Source organism: Anser anser (genome assembly GCF_964211835.1).
Source record: "Anser anser genome assembly, chromosome: 4".
NCBI lineage: Eukaryota > Metazoa > Chordata > Aves > Anseriformes > Anatidae > Anser > Anser anser.
In genome coordinates, this window is record NC_139724.1 from 33,360,125 (window position 1) to 33,372,219 (window position 12,095).

The 12,095-nt window shown below is 47.5% G+C and overlaps 1 protein-coding gene across 2 annotated transcripts in view; it reads left to right on the forward strand.

The window, feature by feature from the left end:
* The first annotated feature begins 785 nt into the window (after window positions 1–785).
* The window catches only part of FBXW7 (F-box and WD repeat domain containing 7), a 167,971-nt gene continuing 156,661 nt past the window's right edge, over window positions 786–12,095 (forward strand). Inside the window, exon 1 of one of the 2 annotated variants that reach the window (XM_083836374.1) lies at window positions 786–1,075. Coding sequence is in view for 1 of the 2 variants with exons in the window: in XM_083836373.1 (XP_083692499.1) it covers window positions 1,514–1,516 (3 nt within the window). In the remaining variant the exon portion in view is untranslated. Of the gene's footprint in view, window positions 1,076–1,105; window positions 1,517–12,095 lie in introns of those variants that run through there. The other variant, XM_083836373.1, reaches the window with a different exon arrangement.

The window sequence follows — 12,095 nt, forward strand, 5'->3', positions numbered from 1 at the left end:
AGGGAAACCTCGGGTTTGCTCCCGCGTGAGTGTGTTTCACGGTGGGGACGTGGGCGGGCACCGCCTTGTAACCGGCGTCCGAGCCTCCCCAGGGAGCTGCGGGCAGCCACCCGTGGGGCAGCGCCTCAGCCTTGCGCGTTGCTCTCGCGTTCACAGACCGCGCCACTCCTCCGCGCACACCGCGGCTGCAGCGTAGCGGCCGCGCCCCGCCGCTCTGGCCGCCCGCCGCTCTGGCCGCCCGTTTATTTCAGTGTTTCGGAAATACTTCCGAGCGCCCGCACCGGCCGTTGCCATGGCAGCGCCAACGCCCCCCCCCCCCCCTCCGTTTCCCTCACACCCTCCCTCCCGCTCAGCCCGGGCTCGCGCCCCGCCCCTCGCGGCGGGAAAAGGGGGCGGCGCGCGCCCCCCACGGCTGCCGAGCGCGGCTGCGCGCGGCCCGCCCGGCCCCGCCCCTCCCCTCGAGGCCCCGCCCCTCCCCCCGAGGCCCCGCCCCCTTGTCCCGGCCTGAACCACGCGGCGCTACCTGCTCGGCTCCACCTTGCCCTCCGCCGACGTCATCGCCCCGCGCCGGCGCGGCGCGGGGCGGGGCGCGGTGGGCGGGGCCTGTTGCCTGGTTACGGCTGTCATCCGGGCGCGCCGGCGCGCCGCTCTCTCGCTCCCTCCCCCCCCCCCCCCCCCAGCTCCCTCCCGCCCTCCCCGCCCAGGACCGGAGCGGACCCGGGGCGCGCTCCCGCCGCTCCCCTCCCGCCGCCGCCGCCGGCCCCGCCCCGCCGCCCCCCCCATGCCGCAGAGCGGAGCGCCCAGCCCCGCCGCACGGCCGCCCCGCGCCGCCCCGCCGCGGCCCTAGCGGCTCCCCCCCGCCCCCGTCCCGTGTCCCCGTCCCCCCGTCCCCGCCGCCGCCGCCGGTAGCCGGGCCCCGGGGGGCAGCGGCGGCTCCATGTGAGCAGCCGATCCCCGCCCAGCCGCAGCGGGGGCCCGGCCCCGGGGCGGGGGGCAGCCGGCGGAGGGGGCTCCGGCGAGCCGCCGGCATCGCCCCGCCGGCACACGGGGAGCCCGGCGCGGCCGGGGCCGACAAGTGAGTACCCCCCGGGGGGCGGGGGGGCGCTCGGTACCGCGGGGCGGCCACTGGCCTCTCTCTTTTTTGATTGAAAAACCCCCAGACGTTGACCGAGCGGGTCCCGGAGGCGCCTCCCCGCACGTAGCGCCCTGGAGGAAGGCGCCGCCGGTCCGGGAAGGGGGCGCGGGGCTGCTCCCGCTGCGCCCCCGGCCTCCTTCTGGGAGGCAGGGCAAGGCGGCTGTCCTCTGCCTCGCTTCTGGTTTTTGTTTTTAGCCTCCTTGCAGAACGCAGAAACACCCCCTGAGGAAAAAGGAAACGCTGCCCCAGAGCCCGTGCCGCTCTAATGGAGCGCCTTAAGTTGTGCCCGAATGGAGCGAAAGCTCCGCGGCTGTGAGCGGGGAGGGAACTTTGTGTCTGCCGGTGCCGAGCTGTTCTGTCCACGGGCACAACTCAGCGATGGTGAGCTTCACGTGAGGAGGGTGCGCTAGAAAGAGAGGAGGTCCAACATTGCTTCTTTGAGGTGGTCGTGGATGTAGACCTGAGCTTGTAGCTCTGTGGGAAAGCTGCTGTTGGCATGAGTCCACCTTCAGTACAATGTCCTGTCCCCTCTCTGACCTGCTCATCTGCGTTTCCTTCACCAGATGGAATTGGAAGTAGGGAAAAACGTAAAAAGTAGCAGAAGCGTATAACGGCTGAAGGTGTGCAAGGGGTGCACGCGAGCTGCATGCTGTATTTGAGGGCTGCAGGTCTGAGAGCAGGGACAGTCTCCCAGCTGTGCTCTGCTCCCTCTCGCTGAGTAAGGGGCAGCCGCTGGAAACCTGGGGACAGCACAGCAGTCAGTAGGAAATTTGGCAGGTAGACAGGGCACCTGACGCTTGTAAACTTCTTTTTGGGACCAAATGTGCTGACAGGCAAGAAGAATTTATTTTAGACCCCAATATCTCCACATCATAAGCTCACTGTTGTCACTGCTGTCCTAAAGGGGAAATAGGAGGACTGAACTCTCCATTCGGATCAAGTTTTGCTTTTCTTGTTCCAGGAGCTAGAGGTTGGGACAGGAGCTTGCCCTCCCTTCAGGCCACCGAGTTAAGGGGATGGTCAGTGTTTTGCTGTATGCAGTATCTGCAGGAGCTGAAAGGCACTGCATCGTTGTGTTCTTTTCTGATACAGTGATTACATTTGCTTTTGTGTCACTTCCTGGTTTCAGACTTAAATTTGCCCTTTCCCACTCCATCGTCATCCTGTTATTAGCTCTGTCTGTTGATGGCACTTGAGCGTTCCTGTTGCTGTTCCGGGTGGATAAATATTTCAAGAAAATATATCGCCTTATGTTATGATTTTTTTCAAGCTTAAGTTTATTTTTCCTGTTAGATCTTAGATCTACTCCATGTAGTTCCTTTGTTCAAGCTGAATAACCTTTTACTACTGCAATAGTGTCTCTGGTAGCAAAAGCACTGGTGTTTCACAGTGTATGCGAGCCTCTTATGTATTGGTTATTAGAGAAGCTTGCCAGTTTAGGAAGAGAAATCATTTATGTCTTCAGCCTGACAAACTAACTTTACTTCCTCCCATTATGTGCGCATGCAGTACTTTGCAAAAGTGCTGTTAATTACTTCAGTGGTGTTTCTCCTCTCTGAATTAGGAGAGGAGGGTGCGATGTTTCAGGCCTGGCAGTGTTATTGAACGGAGAGGAATGCTCTTCGGTCTCTTTAAAGTAAACTAAGTGAAGTATCTTTTAGTCAGCATTAGTCAGTCCTTTAGTCAGTTCTAAATTCAAGCTGTAGCTAACAAATGTGTTTAATCTTTTGGCTCTTTCTCTTAAGAACGCGTGCTTGTTGACTGAGTTTACATACATTACGTTTGAAATAAAAGTGCCATTAAGACAGAATCTGCAGAGCTGCTTCGGCTTTCTCTGACAGAGCTTCTGTATATCAGGTAATTCTTGACAGAGGTAATGAGGATTGCTTGTAATCGCTCTTGTAAATGCTCCTCCGTGACAGAAAGTATTGTTGTAGCTCAGTGAATCTGTGGAAGGGGATGGATGGTTCTGTACCGAAATGTTCCGCCCAGTCACGGGATGGACCAAGCCTGTTTACCAGCATCACCTCCCCAGGCTGCTGTGGCAGCAAAGGCTTCAGATGCTGGCTTGACGAAGACCTGAACCACGTAAGCTCGGAGGTTCCCTCATTGCTAAGAAGATTCTCGGCCTGGCCTTTGGGTGCTGCGGCCACCTCTGTTACGGAGGCTGACCTGGCTTAAGCCAGAGGCCAGCTGAGCCCGATCACCCACGTCTCGTGGTGGCCTTGGCCACTGACGCGGGGCTGTGAACAGCTCCGTGCGTTTTGGGCTCTTCCCCGAAGCAACCTTCCCAACACCTCACCACATGGCCAGGGCCCATGTTGCTCCTGTGTGTCTAGTGGCCCTCAGCGGCCTCCTCGCCTGCAAATATGTTCAGGGGCTTGAATGCAAGGGTGGTCAGGTCTCTGCTTCAGTCACTTGGGTGGAATGTAGCAGTTGTCAGCCGGGATGGATACCCTCTAACTTTTTTGTTTTATGAGGAGAGAGAATGAATACTTGAACCTGTCACAGCTTCGTGTTCAATAATAGAAAATGAAACGTGGCTTTCAGGCTTTACCTTTGTTTAGAGTATGGGTGAAATCAACCAATCTTTTCTTAGCTCCACGCTCTGGTCAGCAGGAATCAGTAACTAACTAATGGCTCGATTAGGCACTTACTTGAACTTTAAGCTACGGGTTTGATCATTGTCATTGTTATTCTTCCTTTGAGAACTTTGTGTATGCAAGAAGCTTTTTGGCTTTAATGAGTACAAGAGGCATTGCAACTCAGTCATGAGGGAACACTTTGTGGGAAGGAAGGGGAAACAGGAGTAATTTGTCTGTGACGTTGTGAATCCTGCCTTGTTCTTGTTCTTACCACCAGTGGTTCTGATCAGCCACTCCAACGTTTATCTTGTATTGATGTATGCATTACAGTTAAGCATTTTCTGATATGTTCTTGCTGTTTTTGTCAATGTTGTGGATATGGTTTACGTCAGTAAGCACTTTCACTTGCGGCCCATATTCCTGAAGTTTATGCTCTCTAAAGAGCCGAATAAAGTGTCATCCCCCCGACTCTGAAATAGCAGATTTCTTTTCAGAGCTTGACCAAAATGATTCAGATTTGGAAGCATAACTTATGCATATTATAACTTACGTTACAAGGATACATACTTCAAAAATAAGTAATGTCAGGATGAAAAGAAATTGCTGAGTTGAACCTTATTCACTGTGAAAACTTGTGCACTCTGACAAAAGGTACATGAAAGTCGATGACATCTCTTCAAGAGTGCTCATCTTTGCAAAACAGACGGGTCTCGATCATGCAGAAGCTCTTCAATACTTTGTTTTCTCAGTATTCTATGAAACAATCACATTCATTTTTACAAGGGGGAAACAGTGTATTTTTCCATAATGTCATGTCTTAAGATACTGGCAGATATCTTTTCCTGTTATTTATTGGGACAGTTTGAGATGTTACCATCAGCTAGAGAATACAGCACCTGCAGCTTGGCTGGTAAGAGGAGACGTGAAATACTCCTTATTGTTCAAGACTAGCTTGTTTAGCTCAGATCATCTTTGTGTCTGGAGCTGAGATGGTTAGCTTTACATTGAAGGATGAGGAGTCTTCATGCGTGCTGTTTTGATAGCAAAACACTGATGAGATGATTTCAGGAAGTGTATGCTTGCAAACAGCTGCAAAAGCAAGATTTGCTCTCTTCCCTGTCCCAAATCCCTCCAAGATGATCAGTGGTGGCCGTTGCAGTCTGAACCAGGGTGCAAGAGCTGCCCAGCCATAGTGGGAGCTGAGAGGGGTGAACCTCCTCGGGGCACCCAGAAAGGGTATCGTGGAGCTGTGGGGAAGGAGTTGTGGTTGCTTCCTCTAAACTCCTCTAAATCTCCATCGATGAATCTTGCACTCCTACGTGGCCATCCCAGGCTGTTGATTCATTCTTTCTCATCCCTGGCCCCTGCTTTTATGTGTGGATCCTCTTTGAAAATTAGATATCTGTGCTCATTCTAGGATAATGGTTATGCTTGTTACTAGATTCCCCTTTCCAGATCCCCAGCCTTTTGGTCTGATGTTGATGCCTCTCTCTGAAGGTAGAAGCGGAAATGTTGCTCTGGAGAGGTGGGGGGGAGATCTTCAAGCCGTTCAGGCTGAGACGTCCCTTGTGTGTTCCCTTGGTTGGGGTTATCAAGGAGTTGAAGGGAGGTGGTGGAGAGCCTACTGCATGAGGAGTACTGAGAGCCCATTTTAATTGGAACGAAATATTTGTGAATGCAGCATTAAGGTAACCTACCTGTGGTTTTGTGTTGTAGGTTGTAGCAATTACTTTGAACTCCTGAAGGACAGGAACTGCAAACCCAGGGAGCGTGGTGTTGACAGTCTCTGCTCAACGCTGCCCGCTTAGACTGGCGTAATGTCCTTAATGCACACGTGGGCTCTGCGTGCTCACAGATAGTGGTGAATACTTCTGGAGCACATGTTCTGCAGGGAAAAGTTTTTCACCTCTTCTTTAAGGTGGAACTTTACGTTTAGATCTGCTGTAGCATATGGGATCTGCTTATGCTTGCAGGGTGTCTGCCTCATTATAAACTGCAGTTGAAATGATATTTTTCTCTTTGTGTGAAATACACGATGTGCTTTATAAGATAGAATGTGTATCCTTGTGTATTTGCAGGAATGAAAGCAGTTGCAATGTTTTCAGAAGTGAACAGGCTACTTCAGGACAAGCTACTTGTCTCACTGAATGAGTGATAAGCCCAAAACACCACAAGCTGAAGCCAATGGGGAAGAAAAGGTTTCAAGCTTTTTTCCAGCTTCCCTTTTTAGGAAAGTAAGCTGCTCAGTGTGTTCCCTGGCGAGTGCAAGCCTTTCAGCATTGTGGCATAGTTCATGCTTGAGAAGTCTCTCACTAGCTATTCCAGTAGCTGCAAAATCTGGCATTTCTATGCTAGACCTGACAATAGCAGATAGACGCTTTTGTTGACTTCTCCTTCACCTAGTAAAGCTGTTTTTTAAAAGATTATTTTCTTCAGTGTTCAAGATCATAACTGCTTAATAGTGATAACGAAAACTACAGCTTTGGATCTCTGGAAAATATTTAACTCATCTTTTGTGGCAAGTGTGGTCTCACATAGCTCGGCACAGTTTTGAATCTCCGTGGAAGATCTGATGCTTACATCTTTGCTTTAACAAATGCTGCATCTCTGCTGAGCAGTGTTGTGTGACCCAGGCTAGGTCAGATAGTCAGTAAACATGCAGTTTGCCAGGTGTGCCTAATTCACTTGCTGTTTATGTTTAGTTTTAATTCATGCAGAGGTGCTCAAAGCAAAAGATCTTTTGGGTTTCCATGCAATAGAGATGGCCCTGAAACAGATCCTGGAGATACCCTTGTGTAAGTAGCTTGGAACATCTGTTCCTGATTTTTTTTTTTTGTCATGGCCATTTCTTCTGTTGTTGCGAGAGCTGATGAGTGTGTTCAGATCCGTGGTGTTCCTGTGAGTGGGTGGATCACTAAAATGACAGCAAACGTCTTTCTTTATTGCAGAGTGAGATAGTAACAGTTCTTAGACATCTTGAGGGCATCTTTAAGTCATCCTAAGGTAAAAGTCACTGCATTTGAAACATCGTAGCAGGAGCATGCAGGCCTTGGTAGCCCCTCAGTAATTCTGACTGTGCTTTGACACTATGCTCTACAGGAAAGCAACAGCGTGTGTGGAGTAGGTCTTCCTGAGGATGTTTTGTGTGGGCTCTGTAACGGGCAGGTGTCTGAACTCTTCATTTTCAAACCTGGAACACAAAAGTGTGTTTGCATTAACCACACCGATTACCTCCTCCTTAGCTTGTTTGGGTGTTCTACATACCCGAGACAGCACTAAAACTGGGGTGGTTCTTAGACAGGGCTTGCTGTAGCAAAACAACTTTAACACAGTTGTGTTTGTTTTCAGGACATTGTGTTTCTTTCTTTTCTTTCTTTCTTTTTTTTTTTTTGTGTTGAATTCCTAGCTTTACAGCTTATTGCCATGGTAAATCTCGCAAATTGTTTTGTTTTTTGTCCTCTGAATACTGTTATGCCTGATTGTTCTGAAACCAAGTAATTCCTGATACGCAGTAGAAAAGAAGTGGGCTGATCTTGAAATAACACGAGAGGGTCAAACTTCAGCTGGAGCACTACTGATGTTTGGTTGTGCCTCGCAGGAGCGTGAGATAACACTCGGCGAGAGTCAGGAGCATGGGCAGGATCTTCTGTTCGGGGGGTCGGGGCGGGTGGCGCCCCGTGTTTCGGGGTGGATGCGCGGCTCTCTAGGTAGGGGAGCTGCATGCTGCGGTTGCTGGCTGGCTGTGTAGGAGGTAGGTACAGTCATCCAGCTCAGCTTGCGTGTTGTTTACACGGGCTGTGGGAACCTTTCAAAAGGGTGCTGGGAATGACTGGTAAAACAAAAGCTTGTTTGGTGGCACAAAAGAAATGTTAACTTCTGGGTCCTTCTCGCTCCTGTTGTTTGTTTACACTGCAGTGCGGTGGGAACAAAATTAATTGTGTAGGTTAGGCACAACCTAGTGAAGACTAAAACAGGAAAAAAAAAAAAAAGAAATTGGAACAATTTACCCTTCACAATATCTTTCCCAACTGTGGGAAGACCGAGGACTCCAGTGGTTGTTATTCACTTGGCCTTTACAGGGGTTGTCCTTTCATGCTGTGTTTGACCTGTTCAGTCGCTGCTGAAGGGGATGGTCCCAAAGAGCTTCTCTCACCCCTTGTCATCTTGCTGTGCTAGTCTTTGGTTTAATCTGACTTTTTTTGGTAATTGAATTCAGGGAACTAAAATGGTAGAAAGCTGACAGCTCAAGATGAAGTGAGAAGGGAACTAAAAACCGAGTCAGCTCGGTGTTGCACAGGATGTGTGAGAGCTGACACAGGATGCAGAGAGTGTGCGCGGCTGGTGGGGGACCCTTTGGGCAGTGGCTAGCCACTCGATCGGTGTAGTTGTGTCCCGAAACCTCACAATTGTGGTTTGATCTACTGAAGTTGGTGTGGGGCGTGTGCTGCAGCCAAAAGGGCTGGTCTTGCTGCCCCCTGCCCCTTTCTGGCTTTTGCGGTGATGCTGTGCACTTCTCAAATCCACCTGGCTGTGGGCCAGTGAGTGCCTCTAGCTTTTGTGTAAGGGAAGAGTGGGATTGCCCCTCTTCAGCAGAAAGTCAAATAAGAATATCTAAAAATGCTTACAAACAGTATACTAAACTGCAGAAGTATTGTCATATGTTTCATGCTGTATGCGCGTGACAAAAAAACCCACCTTCAGCTACTACTCCAACTCAACCTACAAAAATGAGCGTGCACTTGATCTTCAAAGGTTTTTCCCTGCAGTTCTCTTCATATCACAATCATAGCATTGCCAACCTGGACAAACTAATCCTTTGATTCAGTAAGATGACACTTAACACAGCGATCAAAGCTACAGTGAGCAGAAATATTAGTATTCGAATCTGTAAAACACAAGGGAAACAAATAGCTCTGTGAGCAGCAGAGCTAATAAAATCTCGTTTCCTATGGATTTGTATCCTGTCTGCTGCTGTAGCCCTGCGCTGCAGTAACTGAGCTCTCACTGCTGTCCTGATGCCTTCTGTGCCCTTCCCCATCACGGATCGGTCGGTCCCGCAGCCCGAGCGCTGCCCTACTCCACGTATGACCCACCGGTCTGCGTGCAGCTTGCTAGCTGGGCTGGAGGCAGCGTGTGCCGCGAGCAGTGCACAGCTACCATGCCTGCTGTCTGCTGCCAAAGAGGGGGAAAAAATCACATTCAAGAATCCTACTGGCTGTACAGTTGAGAGTCAACTTCTCTGCTGTTCTCACCATCCCTTAGCTGCCACCTCCAGAAAAGAGTCAGGATCTCATTATGGAATTTATTGATCTTTTTGTCTTCCACTCCTTTCTCTTCCAAACTGCTTTTTGAAAGGGTGTTGGAGTGCCACTGAGTAGTTTTCATGTGTAAAACTTTGGTTAGTTTCCCTTTCTTCAAGATCAGTCTTAAAATTGTTGTTACAGATTATTATGCTGCTTACTAAAATGTAATCCTTTAAAAAATCTGTTAGGATTTTAGTTTAAGTATGTTTTTTTTTTTACCTTGAACAAAATCTTGGGGTCTAAACAACTGTTTTATGCCTTCTATTAATCAAAATTTTATAGCATTGTCTTATATGTGAAGCTTTAATCCTGTAACTTAATTAAGTGTACTGTTTTTGTTACAAAACTCCAGGTGTAACTCCCACCTTCTTAATTTCTTTCTCTGTAGCCTTTCCTGTGTGTTATTTTGTTGCATCTCTAACGTTAACGCACCTGATTTTTTCAAGTGTTTTGGCATGGCCTTTAGGATGACTTCGGTCAACTTTCACCTTTTTTGAAAAACTGCTTTAGTTTAATGAGCATTTAAAACTGTTTTTGACATTGTTCTGTTATGTTACAAAGTTTCTCCTTGAAATGCGGTATTCAGCTACACCCTGACATGTAGCTGAGCATCATTCTTCAATGGGCTGCCCAGAGCAAACCTGTTGTTTTCCTGAGTTTGTTGCCGAAATCCAGAAAGTCAATGAGTAGCATAAGCGCCTGTAAGCACAGACATGTCATTGCACGTCATTGTCTGTCATGTATTACCCTTTTAGCTTGGTCAGATTACCTGAAATCCTTACGGTTCCTTCTCTTAACCTTAATAATTTTGACATGAGTCAGTTGTCAGTTTTGCTCCTTTGCCACTTCGTAGTTGCTGGACCACTAGTGACTGTGTGAAGTAGTTTTAGTATAGAACGAGGGCCTTCTGCTATTAGCCCTTTTCTGTAAAGTAGTACGCCACTTATTGCTTTTTCTTTTGATGCCTTTTTTTTTTTGCTGGTAACTAAATAAAAACAGTATTTTCCCCCCTAACACCAAGATTAATTTTACTGGCCTGTTGTGGCTTTGGGGAAGGCTCTTTGGGAGTCAGCTTTTCAGCTGTTTCTCCTTAGTTCACTGCTGTTGTCAAGTTCTGCCAGCCTAAAAAATAATAATAATAAAAAAAGCTTCCTTAACAGAAACTATGCTGTGTATGTTCTCCGATACCAACCTGCGTAGGTTTAAAAATAATATTCTTTAAACAATTTTTTCAGCTAGCTTGCTGATGGATGAAAGGTTTGTTTGTCTAACTCTCTAAATCATATTTACTGGCTCTTTTAAATGTAAGAAAGAACTTTTTTTTTCCCCTAACACTGGAATACTGGACGTCTTTAGGAAGTTGATATAATCTTTAATATTTGCAACTTACTTTTTCTCATTCCTCTGACATAACCCAGTTCTGATTTTTGCTCATAAAATGGCAAAATGCCCAAGGTAGCGGATTTCCTCTGAACGAGGTGTTAATGGGAAGGTGGTTAGCTCTCTTCCACTCCCCTAAATCGTGCGGTTGAGTGTTGAAACGTGTCTGCTCAGGTAGATGTTGAACTTGGGGTCTAGGAGGCCTTGGCTTCAGCTGGCAGAAACCCTGCAAGCTGTGTTGCAGTGCAGAGGGAGCAAGCAGGAGCAGGGGGGTCTCTCCAGGTAATGACCAGACGTGTCATGTGCCTTTCCGTCTATTGCTTGTGTCTGTTTTCAGGCAGGGATAAAAAAAAAACCAACCCACCGAATACCACAAACCTAACCTGGAGTGATTCCTGTAGCTTTTCTCAGGAGAAAAATGCCGGCCAGGACTGTTGGGTAGCAGGTCACTGTGCTGCCTGCTACACAGATACGGTGTGCAAGGGGCAAAGCTACAAAACTGCTGTAGCTGTTGTGGTGGAGAATAAAAATATTTCGTTAGAGGTGTCATGAATTTTGTAATATTTTTGAATGAAAGGTCAAATTCAGTAAAATATCTTGATTTAATGTATTTTATGAGGCTTGTCAGCTTTGGGGGGAGGGAAATCCAAACATTAAAATACTTTCCATATTTTAACTGAAATTATCTATTTTAAAACAAATTTATTAAATAGCTTTAAAACAAAAATTGTCATACTAGATCACACGGAAGTTCTTTCTTTCCCTATGTCTGATATCAGCCATAAAATTGAAAATGGTGTATAGGAATCCCGAAGTTCCCAGATTAGTCACACAGCCCATCTTAAAAAACATCCCTAAGTGGATGCATAGGGAAAATTGATAACGAGATAAATGGTTGACACTTCTCTCCACACAGAGCTGCGTGCAGCTTAGGGAACCTCTGAGCCAGAGATTGTTTCTGTTTCTTCAGAAACTGGTGAACAGTTTCTCTTCTTTGAACTTCTCCAGTATTTCCTTGAATCCATGTAAAATTTTCATCTCTCTTGCATCCTTTTGCAACAAATTCTGCAGATCTACTGGCTAGGGCATGAAGAATCGCTCCTAACTTTTGAACGTGTCTGTCTAGTTCCTGTATTATATGTATGTATTTCTGCCTATATTGCTGTCTAGTGTTTGTGTTGGAAGGAGCAGTGACAGTCAGTTACTATCGTTTGCTTTTTCTGACACTTGCCTTTGTTGTAGTCCCTTGAAGTTGGTCTCTTTGGTCTAGAAGAGACCATTCTTCAGATGCAAATTCTTCTATATGTAAGTCATTTTTGATGAAATAGTGCACATCTATAAAAAGACAGATATTTCTACATTAACTGCCTAATTTTTTCATTGAAAAGGGGAAGTGCTATTGGGGACCACTGCTTACTAGTATTTCAAGGCTGAAGTCAGTCCTGGGGATGGCAGCCTGAGCTGAAGCTTAGGCTATGGGGGGATGTTTACTGAAGAATTGCTTGACCCTGTGGAAACGAAGGGTATTCAAGTAAGGAGGAGGAATTTTCGTCTGTGTCTTCAGGAAATGGCAATTCCTGTATAGCTGTTCCTGTGTTAAGAACATCAGCACAGAAACTCTCAAGATTGTGTCTTGATGATATAGATTATTAAAAAATAATAATTAAAACAAAACAGGATCTTTCCGAAATA